A 20,072-nucleotide genomic window follows, 5' to 3' on the forward strand; every position below is an offset into this window, starting at 1 on the left:
TACAAATAATAATTGAAAAGAAACTATTATCTTACTTGTTTATCAGTACTTGATTTTTTGTAGGGTACTTTGAGTAAACCGAATGATCCAAAAGTTGGTGATAGCGACAATCCCTCAGAGATATGGTCTCTTTTTCCATCTCATATAATTGAGTGCCTAAAGAATCTAGAATTGATTGAATTGATTGATGTCCCTTCACTGGAAGTTATATTTCAACTTGAGGAACTAAATGTTGAGGAAAGTCACATGGCACCAGTACTTGATCAGTTAAGGGAATTGGATCTAGGTGATTTACCAAAACTGATGCACATATGGAAGAAGGGTTCGGAAAGGATCTTGGGCTTCGGAAACCTAAGATTGTTAACAGTAAGTACATGTAACAGTCTGACATATTTGTTCTCACCATCCATAGCAAAATTGCTTGTGATGTTAGAGAAAATTGAAGTTAGTCACTGTGAGAAAATTAAAGAAATTCTTGCAAGAGCAGGAGAAGAAGAGGAAGAAAAGTACGTTTTGTTCGACAAAGTGAAATCAATCATGCTTCGTAATTTACCAAATCTAAAGTGTTTTTGCTCTGAAACTAATGCTTTAGATTGGCCATCGCTAGAGAAAATAAGGGTAATTGAATGTCCTAGTTTAAGCATGTTTATTCCATCTAATCTAAACACACCTAAGCTAGGGGGAGTATACGATGAATTACCCTCTCTATGGAAAGAAGGAACATCTCATTGGATGGGAGAGCTGAATGCCACCATAGAGCAAATCTTCAAGGGAAAGGTATGGCACATTCTCACCACAAATATCTCACTAATGGGTGAATTTTAATTCTTTTGTATAAACCATCGCACTATATAATTTGCAAAACTTTAAGCTTTTATTAATTAGTAGAAAAATTAGACCCCAGTTTTGTTAAAAAGAAAAAATAAAGAAAGAAAGGCAAAACACAATTTACATATACAAAAAATAAATGTCTTGAAGAACAATAACATTTTCACTTACGATCAAATATAGTAGTAACAATCAATTTTCCAATAGCAAATATTATGATTACTTAAATCACACACACATATATATATATATATATATATATTTTTTTTATGGGAATCGCATATATATTTTATTCTTATAGCAAAAGCAGGTGAATCATAAGACACAGCAAGAAGAGCAAATTGAGATTATTGAGGAGGATATGTGATGCTGGGCAAGACATACAGTAGGTGAGCACATTACATTTTCTTGTATCAGTTTAGTATTTAGTCAGTATTCAAAAATGCATAAAAATTAAAAACAGATACAACTCTTATATATATATATATATATATATAGACACACCATTTGAAACACACTTGTTAAGAACTATTTTCGTGATCAACAATCATCTACAGTTTGGTAGAATTAGAAATCACACATTGTTTAGAAAGATCACTTTTTCTTTTATTTAAGAAAGAAAGATGCTAATTAGAAGTATAACTAGTTGTATTATGTAGGCTTAATGCTAAAGTGATTCTCTATATGATTCAATTGCAATTATTTTCAAAATCTAGGTATGCGGCTTTCTTTTGATCTACTACAATATCATATACTAATACCGTGATTTCCTAACCAATGTTTTCATAATTCAATGCATTGGTGGTGTTGTGGTGCACATTGACTATGACTCAAATAAGAGTCACAAAGAACACTACATAAGTTGTCTGCAAGCAAGCTTCTGACCATCCACTCAATCAAAAATTAATCAGTTGCCCTTATGTTTATACTTATTATAACCAACTAAATCTCTTAACCATCCTCAGCACACTTGGGGAAAAAAAAAAAAAAAAAAAAGACAACCACAATGCAACTTGAGTCTAATAATCAAGTTATTGGACAATTGAAACCAATCTATTTACCATACTCAGTTGGCATTCAAAAAAAGTATTTAATGAACAATGAGTCCAATGCATCTTGTTCAATATAAAGACATGTATATTGTTAATTATTAGACAATTACTTGTGCACTAACTTCTTGTGAGCTTATAGCTTTCATTCTCATGTTTTGGCTTCTCTAAGACCTTTATATCCCCTCTTCGGGAGTTTTTTGATGATAGTTCTATAAAATATAAAAAATCATACTTGGTATAACATAATATTGTTATCTTTGCTCTAATTTTATACTTATATTATAAGAACAAAACATCACATTCTAGAAATTAAGTTAAAATCTTTAAAAGAGTATACTAATCAAAATCATTATAGTTTAAGCTTCCCTTTTCCTCATCATATATAGAAGTATAAAAGTGATGAAAATAGTCTTATTTAACTCATTATAAATCTAATTTCTCAATTACATTAATATAACAGGTTATATCAACTACATGATGTTCAACCTCAAGTTAGTAAGAGCATATGACACTGGGATATATAAAGAAGGAAGCAGTTTCACAAAGCTTATGAGAAGCACATCTAAAGCTATGCTCATTCCCAACAGGGCCTCATATTGTTTTCTTTTTGTGCCTTTTATTGTTTTCTTTTTGTTATATAACTAGCCAGATCTGTCTTATGCTATCTGTATGTGTATTCTGAGAGCACCATTGTGTGATAACACTCTCGTTTCTGTTCAATCTTTTATCCATAAGACTCCAGATTTGAAAAACTTGTGTGTTTATTAGCTCTACGTGTGCTCAAGTAAATGCACTCACATTCATACTAGTTTATCTTCTTGATAATGTGATAGTTACTAAGTTTCTTTGAACTAAAAACAAGTTATATTTAATAGGATCAATATTTTACATTTCTCTCTTTTCTTTTTTCTGTTATGCCCAGGGACAGTGTTGGACTCTAAATTTTTTTTAAAACTATTATTATATATGTGTACTAATTTTAGCAATTTTATTTTATAAAATTACATTTTACTCCCCTTAAACAATATCATTGATTCTTTTAAGAGTAATGCTATACTCACAAACTTTTTTACAAAATTTTTTTTTTTTAAGAAATAATTACAACATGCTGCTAATCCTGCAACTCGAAATCTTTCCTCCCTAGACCCCCAAACACTTTGTACATGAGAATGTGCCAATTTAGCTACAAAACCTTTGGCTTTTTGCAAATTGTTTTGATAGCAAATTCTTATTAGCTCGCATATAGACCCACTACTTACATCATTGATTTACCTACTAATAACTATTTATTAGTTCACATATGGACCCACTACTTATGTTATTTATTTACCTATTAATAACCATTTATTATCTCAGGGATTTATAAAAAGTTTATGACTCTAGTATTTTCCACATTTTAGTGACCATAAAAAAAAATTATAGATTTAAAATCTAAAACAAAATATACATGCCAAAAAAATATTTGCTCAATAACAAAAATTATCAATAGTAAAACTAAAAAATATTAAGTCTAATCAACCAATTTTATCCAAAATAAACAACCATACCCTTTAAAAAATTCTAAACAAAAATAATTTTGTTCTTACCCAAAAAAAAAAAAAAAAAAAAAAAAAAACCTTAATGATTAAGTAGTAGCAAAGTCAAAGGTTAAAACCGCCGCACACAACCAATAGTAAAACCGTCCTCCTTAACTCAAAGTTCTGGCTTTGTCCTGGTCATGCCTTTCATATATTTCCATGCCCAGACTTTTAGGCTCTCTTTGGGTTTTTTTTTGTTTGACACTGAAAATAATATTATTGAGGGTTTGCATACAAGTCCTTTTTTCTTCTCTAACTAATTTAAGCTAGCATAAAAAAACCAACAGAATGTGGTTGTAAGTTGTAACATAAGCTATTGTACATTTCTTTATACAGGAAAGCATTAAATCAATTTGATGAAACCCAACTATAGCCAAACTTCCCCAGCACATTTCAGCATACAAAATTGACTTTCCACTAAAACCAAACGATACAACCAACCTACCAAATTATCATTGCCAATGAAATTGTCCACAGCAACATATTTACATGTTGAATATGAATAAAGAAAATCCAAACACCATAAAAAAGGAACTCCTTCACCAATATATAATCTGATTTTGGTATACAAATCGATTATTGTAACCTACATTACAAATAGTATCCTATTTTCATCCTGGTTCTATTAAACAATTAACACAATCAGATTATTGGATCTATAGTTTAAACATAAGAAACGAGAATAAACGACCTAGGTAAACATATGTGACACTAGAAGTGCAGATGGAGACAATATTAACAACAAAGAGATCTGCAACTTTCAATTTGATGATCAATGTGACTAAAGCATGACAACCCAATCCCAAATGAATTTAGGGTTAAAGATCGACAGCAAATCCACTGAATGGTGAATCATATGATTGATCCTTTATGAACTCTATGCTTAATGATCATTTGATAGGACGGGTTGAGTCAGTCTTCAAAAGAACTTCATCAGGACAATTTTGTGCTTCTCATTCCTGTGGTCGTGCAAGCCAAAGGGAATTGAGGGCTCGAAGATAAGAGAAATAGTCATTTATTGCAAGAGTGCACGAGCTGATTGCCTGGTTGTCAATATACGGTGCATTTGTTGCAGTGTTTGTTGACGCAAATTATCAGCCTGGTAATTTTCAAAAAAGGGAAAGAAGCCAAAGTTATGTACAAGTTGCATCAAAACTAGCACTAAGCCTTTCAAATGTTTAATTTGCTTCACCTAGCAAGAGGACAGATTTTGCAGAATTTTAAAATAACAATAATAATAATAATAATAGGAAGTTAATGAAAAGTAATCAGACTCTTTTCTTTTTTGTAGACCAACCCCCCCCCCCCCCCCCCCCCCCCCAACACACACAAACAACACCCTCCATAAAAATTCCCAAGCAAGATTAAATGCATAATGCTTTGTAGAACATATACAAATACAACATTTACATGAAAGATTTGGTTTAGTCCTCATGTTCCAAATACTGAAAACATACCAAAGTATTCACTCATTCAGAAAAGTGCAGAGATCTGGGAACACTAATCCTAATGCTATGGAAACACAAACTGGCTAATTATGGACAAGGAACATAAATTAAAATTTTATAATTGTGCGAGGCCTACATTCCTCAAAACAATTAGACTTACACATTTCCTACTATTTTACTGAAAATATCAAAGTAGTTAAAGCATTTTAAAGCAAAGCCAAGAAGCAATTTTCTACCATATGTAAGGATTATCCTACCACTTCAAATCTAGCTTGTTTTAAGATTGAGTTTCATTTCTCATCTTTCCTTCCTAGCAATGACTGCATGAACCATACTGCGAAAAAAATAAGTGGGATCAAACCATAATAGAAAATTACCTGGCGAAGGAAACCCTCAAGTGTTCCAAGCTTTCCTATGGCCATGGCCATTTGACCCATATAGTTTGCCACATTCCCAGATGATCCTGATGGGCCAGGTGAGCCATTGGCCAATGTCTCAGCCAGGGATTGTTGCAATGCCTCCATGCCTTGTGACAGAGCATCTTCAGCCTGCTGGGATGACTGTTGCAAGTTGTAGATGCCTACCAATTGTTGCCTAGTTAAAGGCTCCAATTGATTTACGAGAAGCTGCACCATTGGCAATTCAGTCAAAAAAAAGTTACAAAATGAATATTAAAAAATTATTAAAAACAAGTGCTGCCAAGGTAGAAACAAGGTGTTAAATATTTTAATTTTGACACGTTACAACAGAATGACGTCAGCTAAGGGGGTCGGCTTCCTCATCAGAGTTCCAGTGCTCCCTTGGGTCATACAATTGTTCTGTGAACCAGAGACACAGAAACAGAGAGAGCAATGTTTGATTTGCTTGTTAATAAATAGGAGTATAAAAAAAGGCCCATTAAAGCCTATGCCACTTGAATTGAAGCCCATTAGGCCGCAAATCACGCTGTTGGACTAATGAGTAGTTATTAAGGTCCATGCTCTTAATAAAAAAGCATGGGACACTTTTTGAGATCCGGTATTAAGTTCCAAGCTCTTATTGAGATCCGGTATTCCATTTAGAATATAAAAGCTTGGGACACTTTTTTAATTTTACAACAATTTTATATGCTCTTACTTCACATGTTTTTCAATATAATTTTTTGTTTTAATGTAATCTAAGTATAGGTGTTGTGACCCATTCGGTTTTGTGATTTAGAATAAAAATTACCTTCATAGGTTCATTACAGTACTTTTTTTTATATTTTAAGTATAATAAAAAAAAGATATTTTATAATGAGGTTGATGCTTGACTTTTCAATAAATGTAAAGTTTCAAGTTTTATAATGAGTAAATTATTCTTTTTAGTTTTAAAAAAACTTTCTCAAATCCTATTTTTCTACACTACAATCCAAAAACATTGAAAGACATATCTAAAATTTAATAAAAATTAACAAATATTAATTGGACTGATTTAGAAAACAATTTGTTATTAATAATCTATTGAGATTATTTTCTTTAATTGTAGAAATTGCAAATTCATCCACCCAAAAAGATTATCAAATAAATCATTATTAGCAAAATTTCATAATTAAGTTTCTATATATATATATATATATATATATTGCATCGTTATAAAATAATAATAATAATGAAAAAATACAATTGAAAAAATTAAAAGTTAAAATATATCACTCATACAATTATTTTTGTTTGACTGATATTTATTTTTTTCTACATTAGTGGCACTCTTAAGTACTTCTAATACAACTATTAAGAGTATTTTCTTTACAAAAATTACAAATTTGTCCACCTAAAAGAATTAAAAAATAAACAAAACTTAGTAATGTCTCATAGTTTATCATCTAAATGGATAACTAAAAAAAATCAAATTCTAATTTGCAAAACAGCTAATTATTAACCCAAATCAAATCAAACCAATGGGATAAAAAAAATTAAAAAATTAAAAAAATAAAACTTCTAATCAAGAATTAGAATACCAAAACACCTAAATATGCATAAAAGTCGATACAAATTTATGGAAAAATAAACAAATGTGACGTGACAATTAAATCAATAATAACCAATAGAACTGTTAGTGGAAAAAAAGTGGTTGAAACATTAAGAAAATTCACTAAAAGATAAACAAAATTGGAGAGAGAGAGAGAGAGAGAGAGATAACTTTTTTTTTTTTTTTTTTTTTTGTTTGTGGACAACTTGGAAGGAACATGGGAGGAGGTGAATATAAAGTAATAAGAAATTTATATGAAATTTAAGATGGAAGAAGAAGGGTGAAAGTAGATGAAAGATTGAACAAAGTGAAACGGTAGAATTTAAGAAAATTTAAAAATTTATAAAGCGAATCAAAAAATATTTAAGAAGACAATGATTGGAGGAGATGAAATATTGAACTAAGAAAACAATGGTTAAAGAAGGTGAAAAGTTGAACAAAGTAAATATTGCTAAAATAAATAAATAAATAAATAAAACAAAAACAAAAAATAAGAAAGGATGCCAAAGATGTGGTGCAAAACTGCACAGGATGAATTTGTAAAGACAAAGCTATATGTAAAGTTAACTACCCAAGATGAATATGTAAAGTCAATAATCTATTTATAATTTTTTTGAAAAAAGAATTAAGAATATAAAATAAATATTAAAAAGAATGATTATATGGTTAATAATGTGGTCGATGAGGTGGCACAATATGAGCTTGGCAGCAATAAATATTATACTTTAACTTATATATATATACACACACACTTTTTAGCAACAATATTCTAAATTATTTGTGGAACTATATTTTTCTAAAAAGTGTTTTGTTGTGACCCTACTATATATGATTATATATGAAAAACGCATCATGTTTAATATTTTCATATAGGGAAATGCATGAATATTTGTCATTGAAAAGACAAGCATCTTTGAATTCCTTTGATAATGGATTTCATAGATTTATGGTATTATTTGAATATACTAGCTTTATCTTAACTTGTATTATTTGAGAAATTTATGCAAAATATTTTTGACAAGAAATGGTGTTAAGGACTTTGAGAATATTGTTGATATTTGGTTATTGAAATATTTTATGAGCTAGTATTTTGAATGCATTTAACTTGTGAGCTTTTGATGTGGGTTTGCCCTTGTGCTATGATATTGGTGATTACCCTGTCTTTGTGATGTATGATTATCCCGTCTTTGTGATGACAAGCCAGGTTGGAGGCTCCCACTTTGCATGACACGAGTAAATCCTTGAGTGTGTGGGTGAAGCTGTTGTCCATAAGGCCAAAAGACTACACGCAAAGTGGGTACTGTGTGATGCATCATTCCCTGCTACCTATGGGGGGAAAAGGTAAATCCTTGAGTGTTTGGACTCTAACCTATCTGTGGTGGTATGTCTTGGTGACATTTCCATCTTTGTAGCACCTTGTCATGTGACCTTAGGTGAGGTTTCTGGTTTTGAAATAATATTGGATGTTTTTCTAGCTCATAGTGAATAATATGCATTTTCATATTTATTTTGGGAAGCTTGGTGCTACATTTCTTTCACTCTTGTCATATTGTTAATGAAATTGATTTTGTAGAAATTAAATGGAAATTCTCAAATTATAGCATGTTTTGTAAAATGCTCATTATCATGAAACTTGCATTTCTCCCATCCCATTAATTATGTTACTTACTGGGCTTTAGCTCATCTCACCCTCTATTTTAACACTTCACTTTATATACAGCCAACATCAAAAGTTTTAATTTAACATTCAACACATTAAAATAATATAAACAACAAAATAAAATAATATATCCAACACAATAAATAACAATCACAACTATCAACACATTAAAATACTATTTTTCTAACACCACACATTAAATTTTTTTTAAAAAAAAAATTTAGCAACTCGCTGATACTCAAATCTTTTTATATTTCCCTTCTTTGCTATAGAACACATTTTAAGGTTATTTTTTGCTAATTTGACTTTTTAGTCAATTTAGCAACCTTATTGTAGATGCTCTAACAGTTTTTTTCAGATCAATTAGATATAACTATACCTCAGGTATGGAGCTTATTTTATTTGGTGGTGATTAGAGTGCTATATTAAATTGGGAGACTTTTGCTATAAATGGTTGGTGCCTCAATCTTGCTATGTTCAACGAGGTCGTAATTAATTCTATTGGAGGTTGGACACTTGAGATTTGTTAGCCTTAGGCATGGTAGGCCTAGATTCGATGTTGAGGTTGCTTATTCTTGATAAGACTGTGACCTTGTGTAATCTATTTGGAATTTTGTAATATATTTATGTATTATATAGAGACACATGATTTTTAGTTATTGTTTGTAAATGTGTTATAGAGTTCTGACTTGTAACGTGGAGATTTTAGTATGATTATATATTTTTATCATGTGGAAAAAAAAAAAAAAAAAAAATCTCCTGTCGTTTCTCTCTTTATGGTTCTTTTCTTAAACTTTGGACCCTTTTTGGTTCAGGGCGTATGAGCTGCATCAAAACTAGCACTAAGCCATTTAAATGTTTGATTTGCTTCACCTAGCAAGAGGAAAAATTTATTCATACTAGAAAACAAGTGGATAATGAGACACAGCAACAAGGCAACAAGAGCAAATTGAGACCAAGAGAAAATTATGTGATGCTAGGGCCTGGGCAAGACAACAGTAGGTGAGTCTATTACATTTTCTTATATTAGTTCACGTATTTGGTTGGTATCCAAAAATGCGTAAAAATGAAAAACATATATATATATATATATATATATATTTATATATATAGCACATTATTTGAGACACTAGTTAAGAAATGTTTTCGTAAGCGGCATATCATTAAAGAGAATCATGTCATTGGTAGAATTAGAAATCACACATTTAATAAAATAACATTTTTTTTTTTAAAGAAAGAAAGATGCTAATTAGAACTAGTTGTATTATGCAGGCTTAATGATAAAGTGATTCTATATACGATTCAATTGCTTCACTAGTACAGAAAGTCAAGTCATAATAGAAGAGCAATGATTTCCTAAATCTAGTTATGTGGCGATGAAAGTAGTCCAATTTAGCTCATTGTAAATCTAATGTCTCACTTGCATTTGTATGATATCAGGTGGTGTCAACTATATACTTTTCAACCTCAAGTTAAGAGAATATGAGAAACACATCTGAAACTTATGTTTATTCCGAACACCATTGTATATGTATCTATCTTATGCTATATTATATGTGAATTCCAATTTCCAAGAGCACCATTGTGTGATAATATTTTTTTCGTTTTTTCTATGTTCAATCTTTTATCGAAAAATTACAAATTGAAAAAGCCGATTGTGTTTATAAGCTTTATGTGTGAACGTCATATCTTTGTCTCCTTATTTGAATGCTAAGTGAATACACTCATGTTCATGCCAGTTTATCTTCTTTTAATCTTGTAGTTATTAAGTTTCATCGAACAAGAAACAAATTATATTTGGTGCAAATTGATCCTTTAGAATATTACACCACCTGATCATATTTAATAGGATCAATATTTAAATTTTACATTCCCTTCTTTCTTTTTTGGTTATGCCACCTAGACTTTTAGGCTCTTCTCTTTTTTTTGGGGATAAATTGGAAAATTTTTATTGATGAAGAGAGCCATACAGAGAGTAAAACATAAGGACTTACATACAATTCCTTTTTCTTCTTCTAACAATTTAATCCAGAATAGCAAACCAACAGACTGTGGTTGTAACATAAGCTATAGTAGATTTCTTTGTCCAGGAAAGCTTTAAATCATTTTGATGAAACCCAATAATAGCCAAAATTCCCAGCACATGAAATATTTCAGCGTACAAAATTGACTTTGCACTAAAACCGAACAATACAGCCAACCTACGAAATTATCATAGCCAAGGAAATTGTGCATAGAAACGTATTTACATGTCGAATATGAATAAAAGAAAAATCCAACACCAAAAAAGGAACACTTTCACCAATATAAAATCTGATTTTGGTATACAAATTGATTTCTGTAAGTTTGTAACCAACATTACAAATACTATCCTATTTTCATTCCTAGTTCTATTAAACATCTAACATAATCAGATTATTGGCATTATAGTTTAAAGATAAGAAATGAGAATAAAAGATCCAAGTCAACATATGTGACACTGTAGCTTGAGACCACATCAATAACGAAGAGAATTGCAACTTTCATTTTGATCATCAAAGTGACTAATGCACAACAGCCTAGTCCCAAAACAAATTTAGGAAAAAAAACGGCAGCAGTCCACTGATCCTTTACAAACTCAATGCTTAGTGATCATTTGATTGGATCAGTGGACTCAATTTTCAAAATAACTTCATCAAGACGATTTTCGTGCTTCTCATTCCCATGGTGGGGGAGGGTAGAGGGAGCTGAGGGCTCGAAGATGAGAAATAGTCATTTATTGCAATAAATTAACGAGCTAATTGCCTGATTTTCAATATAAAGTTCATTTGTTGTAGTGTTTGTTGACGCAAATTATCAACCTAGTAATTGTAACATCTACAGTTACAAGAAAACCAAGTTATGAACAAGCTGCATCAAAACTAACACAAAGCGTTTTAAATTCTTGATTTGCTCCACCTAGCTTTTCAATAATTTGGGCAGTGGTAAATTGGTGATTTTTTGTCTACAACAAATTACCTTTAGTAAACTATATCCAATAATCGTAACTATAACAATGAAAAGATAGAAGAATTAAAAGAGAACTAGAATCAGATTCAATGATGAGACTTAAGTAGAGTACTTGGCTACAATTCAATCACTTCTAAACCCTACACTTAACCATAATAGGAACCATTGCACAAAAGTTGTTCTTAAAAAATGGTTTTATTGAAATGATAATACCATTATCACCTACCCAAAGGTAGTGCCTTATTCTTCAAACACGGTTCCTGTTTTGAGAAAAGCAAAGAGGGGGAATTGAATTTCATTTAATCTTCTTTCCTTCCTAGCAATGAGTGCATGAACCATACTGGGAAAACAAATAAGTGGGATCAAACCAGAAAATAAAATTACCGGGTGAAGGAATCCCTCAAGTGTTCCAAGCTTTCCCATGGCTGTGGCCATTTGACCCATAGTTTGCCACATATCCAGATGATCCTGATGGGCAAGTTGAGCCATTGGCCAATGTATCAGCCAAGGATTGCTGCAATGCCCACATGCTTTTTGTCAGAGCATCTTCAGCCTACTAGGATGACTGCTGCAAGTTGTAGATGCCTACCGATTGTTGCTCAGTTAAAGGCTCAAATTGATTCACAAGAAGCTGCACCATTGGCATTTCAGTTAAAAACATTATAAAATGATTTGAAATATAGGGGAAAAAAAATCCTGCCATGATAAAAACAAGGTATGAAGATTTTGACTTTTGACACATCGCAGAACAAAATGTATGATGAAGTTTTCTTTTTCTTTTTCTCCTTCTTTCTGTCACAACATCTACAATACATCCTCTCCTAAATATATCAAAATCATAATGGTTCAATGTTAAGAAAACTAGAACTTCCATTACTAGAGATAACTTTATTAGTATCTTCTGTACCAATCTTCATTGTTCTACTACCCATAAATCACCATCACCAAGATAATCAAAATCAAATTCACCACCTTATCCCCCTCAAAACAAAACCCAAAAATCTTAAACCCCTTCACAAAACCAAACTAACCAGGAACTCCAAAATCAGAGAATGCAGTACAGGTATCTTCTCAAGCAAAGTCAAACTACCACTTTCTTCATCACCTCCTATTTCCATACCACAAGAGCAAAGATGCAACATTTACCAAAAAAAAAAAATACAAGCTAAAACTAAAACCCAGATCCAAAAAACGAACCAAACAACAGAATCAACCTATAGCTGAAGAGAAGCAGCTTCAAGATTCTATACAATCTAACAAGAACAGTGCTATTACTATAGCTATGTTTACCTCTGGTGTTCAAAAGTCCCAAAATTCATCTCAAGCACAGTTCTATGTGAACAATAACTTTAATCAACAAGGCAGAGAGGTAGATCTAATCAGTCCTCACAAAATCCTTTTCATCGAGGCAGTAATTCACTGTATCAAAATCAATTCACTAGATCTGAAGGTAGACCATCATGTTAGATGTGTGGTAAATCTGGTCATGTAGCACTGGATTGCTATCACCACATGGATTTTTCATATCAGGGAAGGCATCCACCTGCTACACTAGCTGCAATGGCTACTGGATCTCACTATACTCAGTCCACTGATCCTTGGGTTTCTGATACAGGTGCAACTGATCACCTCACTGCCAATATTGGGAATCTTTCTATGCAACAACCATACAAAGGAAATGATCATGTCACTGTTGGCAATGGTCAAGCACTACCTATCAACAATATAGGTAATGGCATTCTCAAAACTCCACTCTTTAATTTCAATCTTCGTAATGTCCCTAGGATAGCTTTCAATCTCCTCTCAATCCATAAATTGTGCAAAGATAACAATTGTAGGTGTAGATTTGATGCTGACCATTTTTGTATTCAGTATTTACATTCGGGGAGGGTTCTTTACAAGGGCCTAAGTGAGAATGGGTTATACCCCATTTATCCTAACAAGACCCGTGACAACATTTCCAATGCTCAAAGTTTATCTCATAAGTCTTGTGTCTGCACTGCTTTTTCTGCACAATCTATCACCAACAAATGACTACTTTGGCATCAAATATTAGGCCACCTTGTTCCAAAACTTTATAACTTGTATTTCCTGATTTGATTCCTAACTCTGTTCATGCTAGTCTAGAAAATAAGTTTTATGTGAACACTGTTTGAAGGGGAAATGCATCCTTTCCTCATTTTGTAACTAAATCTGCTAAACATTTTGATCTAGTTCACACCGATGTTTGGGGTCCTGCACCCATTATTGCTATCAATGAATTTCTTTTTATTTGCTCTTTGCGGATGATTACAGCAGGTTTACTTGGCTATTTTTGTTAAAACATAAGTCTGAAGTTCCTCCCACTTTTGTTTGCTAAGTCTCTTATTGAAACTCAATTTTCCACAGCACTAAAGGTTCTCAAGTCTGATTGTGGTGGGTAGTACATCTCCAGGGCTTTTACTCGATTTTGTTCTTCCCAGTGTATTTCCCATCATTTCAGTTGTCCCAATACATTACAACAAAATGGTGTTGTGGAAAGAAAACACAGACACATAGTAGAGTCTACATTGAGCATGTTGTCACAGGACAATCTACCTCTCGCTCATGGGTCTTATGCAGTAAACTGATTAACAAGCTACCCTCCTTGGTGTTAAATTTTGACTCACTTTGGGAAGCCCTTTTTCATTTCAAACCTGACCTTTCTCAGCTTAGAACTTTTGGGTGCACATGCTATCCTCTACTTAGACCTTACAACAAACATAAACTTCAGTTCAGAACTACTCCTTGCCTATTTTTAGGCTATCCTTCTGACACAAAAGGTTACATCTGTTTTGATCCGAATCCACTAACAAAATTTACCTATCTAGACATGTTTTATTTGATGAAGTTCATTTCACTCCACCTACCACTCCAACTACTCCTCCCTCTTTCTCTACTTAATCATGGATTTCTCCTATCCTTTACAGGCATTTATGTTCTTCTACTCTTTATAACTCTCCTTCTCCCTATAATGCTCCCTTATCACTTCCCACTTCTACCACATCAAAATCTGTCTCTCCTACTTCTGCAGAATCAGCTTCTGATCTGCAAAATCAGTTTCATTCTTCTCCTATTCCTACACCAAATGTTCTTCCAGTCACCACTTCTCTTGTTCCTCTTCCTAATCTTCACCCTATGCAAACTAGATCTAAGGGTCTGTTTGGATACCACTTATTGCTGAAAACTGAAAACTAAAAACACTATAGCAAAATAATTTTTAAATGTGTGAATAGTGCCGTGAGACCCAGTTTTAATAAAAATTTTGCTGAATTTCGTACTTGTGGGTCCTGTAAATAGTACCATGGGACCCATGGTTTTTCAGAAAAACGCAGGAACGCACGTTAAACGTGCGTTCCAAACGCACACTAAAAGTGGCATTACCAAACCTAATCAAAAGTGGTTCTATAAAACCATTGTTGACAATAATATTATAGAAACTCCTTCCTTTGGTATTGCTAGTAAGTTTCCCAACTGGTGTAAGGCAATGGATGAAGAATTTCAGGCACTCCAGTATCAACATACTTGGACTTCAGCGCCTCCACCATCTAACAAGAACAATGTTGGTTCCAAATGGGTCTTTAAGATCAAAAGAAACAGTGATGGCACAATCACCAGGTAATAAGGCTCATTTGGGGTTCAAGTCCTCTGCAGATCCCTCTTTGTTCCTCTACTTCCACAACACTACAATAATCAATCTTCTCCTTTATGTCCATGCCTTTGTCATCACAGACAATTCCCCATCCTCTATTGCCTCTCTCATCACTTCTCTTGGTCTTGAATTTGAACTCAAAGACCTTGGTACCCTTTGTTATTTGTTGGGTCTTCAATTAGCTCTCACATCCTCTAGCCTTTCCATTACACAGACCAAATATGCTACAGATCTTCTTCATAAACATAACAAGTTTCACTCTAAGCCTTCCAAAACTCCCTTCGCTACTGCCAGACTATCTCCCACTGAGCATTCCCCTTGTTGATCCTCAATCCAATAAAAGTCTTGTGAGAGCTCTCCAATATCTTACCTTCACTCATCCTGACCTTTTGTTTGTGGTCAATCAAGTTTGTCAATTCATGACAAATCCCACTGATGTTCATCTTCAGGCTACTAAACGTATTCTCAGGTATCTCAAAGTCACACTCACCTCTAGTATTCTTCTTAAGCCTGGCCCCATTTTCCTCTCAGCTTTCTTGGATGCTGATTAGGCAAGTGATTTGAGTGTTAGACAAAGTACTACAAGCTTCATTGCTTTTCTGGTTCCAATCCTATTACTTGGGCTGCTAAAAAGCAACCCGTAGTTTCTAGAAGTTCCACTGAGGCTGAATATCGAGCCTTAGCTTCTACTGCGGCTGAACTCCCTTGGTTGAGAATTTGTTGCAAGAGTTACACATTTATCTTCTTAAACCTCCCTTATTATGGTGTGACAACTTATCTGCATTTGCCTTGGCATCTAATCCAGTTTTCCACTCGCACAAAACATATAGAGGTGGATTACCTTTTTGTGTGAGAGCAAGTTGTTCAAAAGGATATTCAAGCGCAATTTATCTCTACAAAGGATCAACTTGGTGACATTTTTGCTAAATGTCTTCTTCTCAGTTTATTGTTATTCGTTTCAAACTCACGCTGATACCTCCCCCTAAGTTTGAGGGGGATGTAAAGAGATATGCAGTAATGAAACAAATGACTACGATAACCAAAACGACATGCGTATCAATGGAAGCCTAAGTTAACTGATAGGGACCTATAAAAAAAAAATGGAGGTCATAGTGTTGTAACAGAATCTGTTTCTATTTCTGATATGGTGACATGAGCAATGGTCATTGGCTTTGACCGTCTCACCCAGCCCTATATATTGTATCTCTCTTTCTAATCAATGCAAGAATAGTATTATCAATTCCAATCATTCTTTCTCTCAACCTTTCTTTTCTGCTAGAATAGTCTCTATTGTTCTAGAACTTCTTCAAAAATCACCATACTAATTAACTAAGAAGATTTCCTTTAGGCATGAACTCTAGAACTTCAAAATTTGGAAGATTCTTTTGTCAAGTTTCTCTATTTCTAAATCCTAATCTACAACCTATCTCTGCACTCCCAATCCTCTTCACCAAGTGAAAATTATTCTCCATCAGGATTCTAGAAATCACAATCTAACTGGAGGAGACAAACTAACACCAATGTAACAAAAAACAAAAAAACAAAAACAAACAAATAAACACCATATATTTCAAAATCTCAGATCCAAACCTGTCTATCTCAAACACACATTTTTCAATTCCTCAACACCCTGTCTCTTAAATACATGTGCTTCGATTTTCACTAAAGAAAAATATGTGTAAACAATAAACTCGGAAAATTTATATCTGAAAATAAAGCCAGTGGAAAAAGAATTAACAACTCTACTTAGAAAATTAAAATCCTAGGGCAAAAAAAAGTAAAAACCCCTCTATCTGACATACAAACACATTTTTCTATAACCATTGAAGGTTTCGCATCTCCCCCTTCTATGCAGTGCAATATTCAACAATTACTCTAGACTCTTCAATTGCAATGTACATCCAAAAATTAGTAAACAATTTCAACCCAACAACTAAATTTATTTTGTAGACAAAATGTTGTTTCAGAGAGAAGGAAATTACAGGATTGAGAGTGACCTTGGCAATCGAAACGCGCGCTTGGACATCTTCTGCCCAAGATTGCCAACAACCCCACCCCACCTTAGACGCTGATCTGTTTACTCGACTCCAGGTATCCCTGTTGCACAAATCATGTGTTTTGTGGGTTGATAAAGACAAGTCAAGCATTGTTAAGTCCCAAAAAAACAACTGAAGTATTCATATGGTATGTGGACACGAAAAGAAAAAATAGTAATGAAGAAACGAACAAGAGGCATGAAAAATATACCGAGCCAAGAACGTAGCAGCCTTTGATGAAACCGTCACTTGGGAACGGAGTATTAACTTCATAGTGCTCCGAATGAAGGAAATTTGCCTTGGAAAGTCTAGTGTCATTTTTTTTGTATGTCCCCCTGACGGCTTGAAAAATTACAATGCTAATGAAACGTTTTTTGTCATCTCCTATATCAAAATCACTGGCAATTTTTGGATGCGGATGCGGAGGCATGCCAGTCCTTACATAACAAAAGTACATCTTTCCCAAGTGAAGTAGACTTGCCGAGTATTGCACTTGCGGAGCAACATTACGAATAGCATCCATACCCATCTCCTCTGAGATTTGATGAAGGCGGTGATGCTTAAAGAATTGTTGAAGCTCCTTATCTTCTTCTTCCTCTTCCTCCTCCTCCTCATCCTTTTCTTCTTCTTCTTCTTCTAATGGGACTAATGCAGCTACCGTGTCGTAGTAACATCCATAAAGCCTATACTCTACAAACAGAGTGTCGCCGGAGAACTTACCAAGATAGTCAGGGATGCTTGTGTTTGCCCATTTATGTGTGTCAAGATTAAAACAATATAGGCGCTCTGTTTCGTGCGGCTGCAAGGCCGTAATGAGAGCCTTTCTTCCCACAACAACATGCCCCACCCATATAGTGTTCACGTTCCTTATTGGAGGATTTGGCAGGATGATCCAGTTATCAACTTTAGGATCAAACATCTCAAAGTAAGCAAAGTTTTCATCTGAGTCCCAGCGGCTGCTTCCAATCACGTAAATCTTCTCATCGGCCACAAAGGCCAAGGGGCTGGCCTTCCCACAGTTCATCGCAGTACCGGCTTTCAGTTCACGGTAGTTGTGGTCATTGGCTAGCTCAAAACAATAGACGTCTTTCGGGAAAACATCCCGGACAGCGAGCTCCTTCTTTACATCTTCATCAATGTATGGGTTTTTGATTTTCATTTCACCACCCAAAAAATACAACATGGAGCCCAATTGAACACAACACATATCATCAGCGTATTTGCCGGTTTTAAGTTGAAGGATAGGGGAAAGCGGCGTTGGATTCCTTATTTTATCGTCTTGGACTGCTTTTGATGGTGGTGGAGGAAAAGGTATTGGTACGTCAACCTCATACAAGGAATACCTGACTGGACTAAATACGTGCCAGAAAAAAAAGTAGAGTTTGTAGCTTTCTAATGGCCTCGGCAGTAGATCAGATTCAGAATCAGATGGCAGTGACTCGGCTTCCTTTATTTCCGGGTCCACGATCTTCAAGTGGAGCCGTGGATGTGATTGTGAAGGTGGTGATTCAGCTTCCTCTATTTTTCCTCAAGGAGGCAAATTTGATAAATCCAAATTCTTCATTGCCCTCATCTCGGCTTTCATCTCGGCTTCTTCCTCTTCCAATACTTTATATTTCTTTGTTTCCGAATCAGCTTCTTCGTCTTTATATTTCTTTTCCGAATCGGCTTCTTCCTCTTTCTTTATTTTTGAATCATCGATATTTATAGAGGCATGGATCGGGCCCGCCAACCCGAATGTTTTTGTGCAGATTTTTTATGTTTCCCGGGTCAGATCCGGGTCAAATACTCAGATCACGGGTTCAACTCCGACCCGCCAGATCTTTTGGTTTTTTGGATGAAACCCGCCAGATCTTTAGTATTTATAATTTTTTTTTTTAAAAAAAAAAAGGAGAAGAAGACTAATTCCTAAGATTGACGGTATGAACTAATCATTCTATTATATACTTACATTCCTAATTTATAATATTCAAAAAAAAATTATTCCTAAGATAGATTTTTTTCTTAACTTACAATATTTAGTTAAAATTCTTTGCCGACCATAATCATCTATTGGATTTTTCCTAATGCAAACCTTTTGAAAATCAAAGTTTCCTTTTGAGTTATGTTTTCCTTCATTAAACCTTGATTCTAAATTTGAATCCCATAACAAATTAGGAATTTTGCAAATTACAAGTCAAACATAAATTCATTAATTAATGAGAAAATCAAGCAATCTAAATATATTCTAAGAATTTAGACTCCATTTGGGAGCTGATGAAAATTTCAACTTATTTTAGTTTTTAGTTTTTTTTGGTACTATTCATGGATCTCGTTGCACTTTTTAGTATTATTCACGGGACCCATTGTACTATTCAGCTCGATTTTAACTTATATTTTTTTCTACACTTTCAGCAAAAAGTTTTTAGTTTCAACTAAATAAGTTGTTCCCAAACAGAGACTTAAAGTCTCACTTGTAGTTATATAGTAGTAGGTGGTGTCAACTACGTGCTTTTTAGCTTCAAGTTGGTAGGAGACTATGATGTTGGTGTATATATATGTAGAAGAAGCATTGTCGCAAAGTATATGAGAAACACATCTAAAGCTTATGTTCATTCCACACAGGGCGTTATAATGTTTTCTTTATTATGGTATAATTAGCTGGATCTATCTCATGCTATTTGTATATGTATTTAGAGAGCACTGTTATGTCTGATGATATTCTTATTTGTTTTTGTCTATGTTCAACATATTATCCGTAGGACCCCAAAACTGAATGTGTTTGTGAGTTCCATATGTGAATGTCATACATTTATCTCCATGTTTAAATGCTCAAGTAAAGACG

The 20,072-nt window shown here is 33.6% G+C and overlaps 2 protein-coding genes and 1 long non-coding RNA gene across 3 annotated transcripts in view; 2 read left to right on the forward strand and 1 right to left on the reverse strand.

Annotated features, from left to right (window-relative positions):
- The window catches only part of LOC126693402 (uncharacterized), a 41,422-nt gene that overhangs the window by 5,111 nt on the left and 16,239 nt on the right, over nucleotides 1-20,072 (forward strand). The window contains exon 4 of the mRNA XM_050389359.1: nucleotides 64-351. Within this exon, the coding sequence (XP_050245316.1) occupies nucleotides 64-351 (288 nt within the window). The remainder of the gene's footprint in view (nucleotides 1-63; nucleotides 352-20,072) is intronic.
- On the forward strand, nucleotides 361-2,625 carry LOC126693406 (uncharacterized). Its single transcript, XR_007645348.1, has 3 exons — nucleotides 361-777; nucleotides 1,130-1,217; nucleotides 2,341-2,625. It is a non-coding gene; the product is annotated as an uncharacterized LOC126693406 (long non-coding RNA).
- Nucleotides 17,121-18,665, reverse strand: LOC126693403 (uncharacterized). Its single transcript, XM_050389360.1, has 3 exons — nucleotides 17,460-18,665; nucleotides 17,273-17,309; nucleotides 17,121-17,229 (listed from the first exon to the last, which is right to left on the reverse strand). The coding sequence occupies exons 1-2, from the start codon at nucleotides 18,453-18,455 to the stop codon at nucleotides 17,274-17,276; spliced, it is 1,032 nt and encodes a 343-aa protein (XP_050245317.1). The 5' UTR covers nucleotides 18,456-18,665; the 3' UTR covers nucleotides 17,121-17,229; nucleotide 17,273.

Source organism: Quercus robur, chromosome 7, assembly GCF_932294415.1.
Source record: "Quercus robur chromosome 7, dhQueRobu3.1, whole genome shotgun sequence".
In the NCBI taxonomy this organism is placed as follows: Eukaryota; Viridiplantae; Streptophyta; class Magnoliopsida; order Fagales; family Fagaceae; genus Quercus; species Quercus robur.

Coding starts and splice junctions, on each gene's coding strand:
- LOC126693403 (XM_050389360.1), bottom strand. CDS start 18,455: ATGTGTTGTGTTCAATTGGGCTCCATGTTGTATTTTTTGGGTGGTGAA. Junction 17,310..17,459: donor GCTGCTACGTTCTTGGCTCG/GTATATTTTTCA, acceptor TTTGTGCAACAG/GGATACCTGGAGTCGAGTAA.